Consider the following 6,799-nt stretch of genomic DNA (forward strand, 5'->3'; position numbering starts at 1 on the left):
ATGGCGGCCGCGGCGCTTGTGGACCGAGCTCAGGTGAGTGGAGGGTCCCTCGAGCCCTCACCGCATCAGGTGTAGGGGATGGTGTGTTCTAGGGCTTTCAGCACTTCGCCTTCATCGCTCCCTTTTCTTGAGTATAAAGGCGGTGAAGGGCGGTCCTTGACGGTGGATATGTGGCGAGGTTCCCATTCCCAGTGTTGATGGGGTGAGGCGTGAAATGGTTTCCAAGGCCCAGGAGCCAACTGGTACAAACACTTGGAGGTGAGAATGAATTAGGAGTGTTCAGGAAACCGCAGGTCTCTGTTATTTTTGGTGAGAATAGAGAGCAGGCAGTCAGGGATCAGGCCTGGAATGGCAGCCTGAGGAGCTGGGCCTCTTTTCTGATGGTGGCGGGAGCCATAGAAGGTTTGTAACAAAGGGAAGTGATCTGACATAGTTGTTAACAGGCTTCCTCTTGTAGCAGAGTGGAAAGATTGGGGAAGCCTGAGGGTGGGCAGGGAGACCAGGATGGAGTATACTGCAGTAGTCCAGGTGAGTGTTGATGGTGGGTGGCCCAGAGTGGTGGCAGTGGAGGTTAGAGAGGTGTATGGATTTTGTATATGTTTTTTTTTTTTTTTTTTGCGGTACGCGGGCCTCTCACTGCTGTGGCCTCTCCCGTTGCGGAGCACAGGCTCCGGGCGCGCAGGCTCAGCGACCATGGCTCACGGGCCCAGCCGCTCCGCGGCATGTGGGATCTTCCCGGACCGGGGCACGAGCCCGTGTCTGCTGCATCGGCAGGCGGACTCTCAACCACTGCGCTACCAGGGAAGCCCTGTATATGTTTTTAAACTAGGGTCGTTGGAGATTTTCTGATGAGACATAGTGAGATACTGGGACTCTTCACCTGTCCCTCTCCCTGCACTTGAGTCTGGGGGCCTTAAAGGAGGGGTCCTTTCTAGCCCAGTATCCTGAATCTAAACCAACAGTTATATGAAGAGGTTCTTGCTTCTGGTAGCCAATGGGATGAGGACTGGAAGGGTGTATTAGACCCAGGAACAGCATGTGCAAGTGCTTGGAGGTAAGATTGAGTTGGGCGTCCTCAAGGAACCATAGGTCTCCATTATGTCTGTTGGGAAAAGGGCCAGGAGTCAGGCAAGAATGGCAGGCTGAGGAGCTGGGCTTCTATTCTGATGGTGTTGAAAGACATTGAAGATTTGGAGCAGAAGAGAGATGCTCTGAATCGGATCTTAACAGGCTCCCTCTGGCTGCTAATTGAGAATGGAGTGTGGGCATGAGGGAGGAGCTTACTGCAACAGTACACATAAGTGTTGATGGTGGCAAAGAAAGTGGAAACTGGGCCCTGAGGACTTGGCATCTTGCTCAGGCACCTGGGTGGCAGTGGTGCCTGTCATAAAGACATGAGTATTTCCTGGATACTGTATGCAGAGTGGCTTCAGGAGTGGGGGTTGCCTTGGAGGTGCATATGTTGTGGATCAGAAGGTTGTCAGTGTTAATGGGGTGTGGTCCCAGATATGAGGAAAGTGTGGTTCAGAGTGATACACGTTGGGAGGAGTGTGACCAGGTGGCCTTAGTTGTTTTTGGGAGGCATGTTCTTGAGGATGCCGGCAGGAGAGTGTTTGGTGCCCTTCATGCAAGACCCATAGCTTATATAATATATATCTGCCCACCTGCCTGGTTCTGCTCTGGGCTGCACACAGTGATCAGAGGGACAGGAGAGAGCAGGCAATAGTTGTGTCAAGGCCTAGTATCGCCTCTGAATTGGGAGGCTGGGGAGGACCCGGGTGGGGTAGGTTAATGGGTAGACTGGGGAGTCCTGTTGTCCGTGGGCTCAATTGTCCCCATCGTGGCAGGGCTGTGTGACCTTCGAGGATGTGTTCGTGTACTTCTCCCGGGAGGAGTGGGAGCTCCTTGAGGAAGCTCAGAGACTCCTGTACCGTGATGTGATGCTGGAGAACTTTGCACTTGTGGCCTCGCTGGGTAAGTCCCTGTTTCAGTTATCTATTGGTACATGGCAAATTACTCCAAAAGTTAGTGACTTAAAACAATTAAAATGTGTTATGTAACTTACAGTGTATCAGGAACCTCGCTCGTCACAGCTTACCTGGGTGCTTTTGGCTCAGGGTCTCTCATGAGGTTTCAGTCAAGCTGTCAGCCAAACCTGTGTTCTCATCTGAAGGCCATTCTCGGGAAGAATTCACTTACAAATTCACTCATGTTTTGTGTTTCCAAGATGCAGTTTCTTGCGGCTTGTTGAACTGTAAGCATTAGTTCCAACTGGCTGTTGGTCAGAGGCCTCCCTTGGTTCCTTGTCATGGTGGCCTTTCTGTAGTGCACCTCATAATGTGGAAAGTGCCTTCTCTGAGCAAGTGTGCAAGAGAGAATGTCCAGGATGATGGCTGGTCTTTTTCTAACCTGACTTGGAGAAAATGATCCCATCATTTTTGCCCTGTTCTGTTCCTTAGAAATGGGTCAATCAGTCCAGCGTATGGTCAAGGGAAGCGGCCTACACAGGGGCGGGAATACTGGGAGGTAGGCATTCTTGGGGGCCATCGGAGAGGCTGCCTTCCACAGGCCCTCATGCCCGCTCCAGTGTCCTTGGGGTTTGCTTTTTCCCCACTTCCCTTGGGGCAGGTCTTTCGGTCCAGCCAGATCAGTGACTCTTCTCCTTCCCTTCTTTGGTTACCAGAGTAGGCGCTGTGGGTGCCGAGGCTGGGCCGTGTGTGGTGTCCCCTCCCTCGCTGAGCAGTCCCGACACCTCTGCCCAAAGCCTTTCAGGGTCAGGTTAGGAGTTCAGGGCTCTTTCAGTCTGCTTCACAGATTCTGCCTGGCTTGGGCACTTCCAGATCCATGATGCCTCTGAGTCCATGTTCTGCCCCTATCCTCTGGCTGAGATTTCCTGGGGCATGACTATGCCAGGAATTGTAGGTACTGACATGGTCACTGCTTGTGGCAGACACAGGGATGTTCCACCAAATCCTCCTTCGGGTTTTTCTCTCTCTCCTTTTTTTAAAACATATTCTCTTCTTCTCTGTGGAATGCGTCTACCTGGGCCACCCATCTGCCCTATGATTTTTATACAACTTCCATTTTCCTGATCACATGTAGTTTTCCAGGTGGAGAGGGACAGGAAGCCCCGTGTTCCTGACAGGGAGCCCTGACTCCAGCCACAGTGAGAGAAGCCAGAGAGTGCCTGGCCCTGCTGCATGGGAGCTGAAAGAGAGCCATCTTAGGGCTGGGTTCACATCGTACTGTCAACCTGCTTTGTGTTCACCAGTGTTTTCTTGCCAAGACACATAGCAGTACCTCACTTCTCCCTTTCCTTCCCCATTCTTGGCACTTAACATTTCTCTTCTGTCTTCCATCCCTTGGCTGTTTCCCCACCTCTCTGGCCTCCATGTCTCTCACTCATTCTCCTCTTCTCCGTCTGCAGTGCTCAGCAACACTGGCTACTATAATGTGTCATGAGTTGTGCACATATCCATATGTAGTCCTTAAGAACCAGCTACTTACTTGTGATCAGATTTTCCTGGGCCTGGACACAGCTTTCTGCACAGAGCTTACCTGACACCAGCAGCCGAGGCCCTGCTGAAACGCTTTTGTAGAGGAGTGAGTTGGAGACCTCACCTCTACTTCCAGTACTGTCCAACATCATTGTGTCTTTACCCATCATTAGAGTTCCTTCATACTGTGACCTTTAGAGGCCCAAGACTGACAGTGGGCCCTTCCTGATCCTGGCTCCCTCATCCTGCCAAAAGCCAGTGGACTCATTCATTGGTGTGTCACACATACATATGTGATGGAGTTGCTGCTTCCCACCAAAGTCAACATGTCCTTCACTAGCATTTCTTTGATTTCAGGTTGTTGGTGTGAAGCAGACAATGAGGAGGCCCCTTCTGAGCAGAGCGTTTTTGTAGAAGGAGTGTCAGAGGTCAGGACTCCTGAGTCATGTCCATTTATCCAGAAAGCCCAGCCGTGTGAGATATGTGACCCACTCTTGAAAGACATTTTGCACCTGGCTGAACACCAGGGATCATGCCCTGCACAGAAACTGTACACATGGGACCCCTGTGGGCGAGGATTCCTGTTCAGTGAAAACTTTTATCAGCACCAGAAGCAATATAGTGGGAAGAATCCTGTCAGAAGGGGTGATGATGGGGCCTCACTTGTGAAGAGCTGTGCTGTCCACATGTTAGGGAGACCTTTTACTTGCAGGGAGGAAGGGATGGACTTGCCAGATAGCTCTGGCCTGTTCCAGTACCAAAGCACTTACAATGGAATGAGTCCATGCAAAAAGGCTGAGTTCATGGAGCCTTTTCCACAAAGCTCCAGACTCAGGCGACACCAGGGAGACCATGATGAACTGATGCTTCTCAGTTGCAGTGACAATGGGAAAACGTTCCTGAACACCTTCACTCTCCTTGACAACCACATAACTCAGGCTGAAGTGCGAGCTTTTAGGTGCCTACCATGTGGAAATCTGTCCAAGGAGAAATCAGTTTTTATTCATCACACAAAAATTCATAGTGGAGAAACATCACATGTGTGTAAGGAATGTGGAAAGGCCTTCATTCACCCGTCTCACCTAAAAACCCACCAGAAATTTCACAGTGGGAAAAGACAATATACATGCAGTGAATGTGGGAAGGCCTTCAGCCGCAAAGACACGCTTGTACAACACCAGAGAGTCCACACTGGAGAAAGGTCTTATGACTGCAGCGAATGTGGAAAAGCCTACAGCAGAAGCTCCCACCTTGTTCAGCACCAGAGAATTCACACTGGAGAAAGGCCTTATAAGTGCACTGAATGTGGAAAAGCCTTTAGCCGTAAAGACACACTTGTTCAGCACCAGAGATTTCATACTGGAGAAAGGCCTTATGAGTGCAGTGAATGTGGGAAATTCTTTAGCCAAAGCTCTCACCTTATTGAGCACTGGAGAATTCACACTGGGGCAAGGCCTTACGAGTGCATAGAATGTGGAAAATTCTTTAGCCATAACTCCAGCCTCATTAAACATAGGAGAGTCCACACAGGAGCAAGGTCTTACGTGTGTGGCAAATGTGGGAAGGCTTTTGGCTGCAAAGACACACTTGTTCAGCACCAGATAATTCACACTGGAGCAAGGCCTTATGAGTGCAGTGAGTGTGGAAAGGCCTTCAGCCGTAAAGACACGCTTGTACAGCACCGGAAAATCCACACTGGAGAAAGGCCTTATGAGTGTGGCGAATGTGGAAAATTCTTTAGCCATAGCTCCAACCTCATTGTGCATCAGAGAATTCACACTGGAGCGAAGCCTTATGAGTGCAGTGAATGTGGGAAATGCTTTAGCCACAACTCCAGCCTCATTCTACACCAGAGGGTTCACAGTGGAGCAAGGCCTTATGTGTGTAGTGAATGTGGGAAAGCCTACATTAGTAGCTCCCACCTTGTTCAGCACAAGAAAGTCCACACTGGAGCAAGGCCTTATGAGTGCAGTGAATGTGGGAAATTCTTTAGCCGCAATTCTAGCCTCATCCTTCACCAGAGGGTTCACACTGGAGAGAAGCCTTACGTGTGCAGTGAATGTGGGAAAGCCTATAGCAGAAGCTCCCATCTTGTTCGGCACCAGAAAGTTCACACTGGCGAAGGGCCTCATGAATGCAACAGCTTTGATGGCCCGTTAGCTGCATCTGTTACACTTGTTTAGCAGCCAGAAAGTTCACACTAGAGAAAGGCCTTATGAATGCAGAAAATGTGCTGTATCCTTGTTCAAGGTATTAGCACTCACACCAGAGAAGAGCTCTGTGAGTGCCCTTTGTGAGGGAGCCAGCAGGTCAACCTTGTACAATCGTACATCCACCCTGGGGAGATTCCCGATAAGTACCACGTAGGTGAGAAGCTCTCATGAGGTGCATTGCACTTCCTCAACTGTCCAGGGCTCTTGACAGTTCCATCACTGCCAGTGCCTGTGGTGGAAGCCATCTCATTGCTGTTAAGTTTCCACAGTGTCTGTCAGTTACTCCAGTATGCTCAGGAAAGGTGGAGCCCTGTGCTGTCTCTCCTGGTCCCTCTAGGGGATCATGAATGTTCTGAGTGCACTAAAGGTCCACATTTCCACCTCCATGACTGGGTACTGAGTGACCATGATCTAGCTCTGGCTGAAAGGACCAGAGTCTACTGGGGATTTCCAGACAAGATTTCGCTTCTTCCTGGACAATGTTGACTGTCACATGATAGCTGTGACTTATCTTGCTCCCAAGTCACCCAACTTTGGAACTCCCTGTCCATGCTACTCTAGTTTGTGCAGTGATAAAGGCCTGCTGTGGCAGTCTTTACTCACGGGAGGTCAGTTCACTGTGTCTAATGGATTGAGAAAAATTGGGTTTTACCGACATGAAGGGAGGAACACCTTATGTTGACACCAATGTTTTGTGCCTCAGAAGGGACAGCAGGGTGGTGGAGAACAGCTCTCAGTCTAGTCTGGCCTAGTTTGCATTGTTGCCCAAGGCTTGCTAGAAAAGTCTGAAGAGCTTTGTGCACCTAATCCTGTGGCTTAGAAGTCAGGATTTCCTGTGAGCCCAGAGTTCATTCTGAGGAGGGCACAGTTGGTGTGGAAATCTCCAGTGCTTGTGGAAGCAACATGAATTGGGTCCTTTGTTCCTAGGGAATGTCCCATATTCTTCAGCACTTTTGAGGGATTTCTGTCTCCTGGACCTGTACAGGAGCCAGTCCCTCATGTCCAGGATCCCATAGGCAAGTATCATTGACTGGAAGGCTTTAGCCCTTTAGGGCAAGGTAGGAATCATAGTTGGTACAGAAACACTGA

General features: G+C 50.1%; 1 protein-coding gene across 1 annotated transcript; it reads left to right on the plus strand.

The window, feature by feature from the left end:
- On the plus strand, positions 1 to 6,066 carry ZNF304 (zinc finger protein 304). The gene is made up of 3 exons (XM_007457467.1): positions 1 to 33; positions 1,848 to 1,974; positions 3,855 to 6,066. Exons 1-3 carry the CDS (start codon positions 1 to 3, stop codon positions 5,678 to 5,680), a joined length of 1,986 nt encoding a protein of 661 aa, XP_007457529.1. The 3' UTR covers positions 5,681 to 6,066.
- Positions 6,067 to 6,799: the final 733 nt, after the last annotated feature.

The sequence above is a fragment of the Lipotes vexillifer genome, unplaced genomic scaffold, assembly GCF_000442215.2.
Source record: "Lipotes vexillifer unplaced genomic scaffold, Lipotes_vexillifer_v1.1 scaffold995, whole genome shotgun sequence".
Classification (NCBI taxonomy): Eukaryota; Metazoa; Chordata; class Mammalia; order Artiodactyla; family Lipotidae; genus Lipotes; species Lipotes vexillifer.

Coding starts and splice junctions, on each gene's coding strand:
- ZNF304 (XM_007457467.1), top strand. CDS start 1: ATGGCGGCCGCGGCGCTTGTGGACCGAGCTCAG. Junction 34..1,847: donor CGCTTGTGGACCGAGCTCAG/GTGAGTGGAGGG, acceptor CCATCGTGGCAG/GGCTGTGTGACCTTCGAGGA. Junction 1,975..3,854: donor TGCACTTGTGGCCTCGCTGG/GTAAGTCCCTGT, acceptor CTTTGATTTCAG/GTTGTTGGTGTGAAGCAGAC.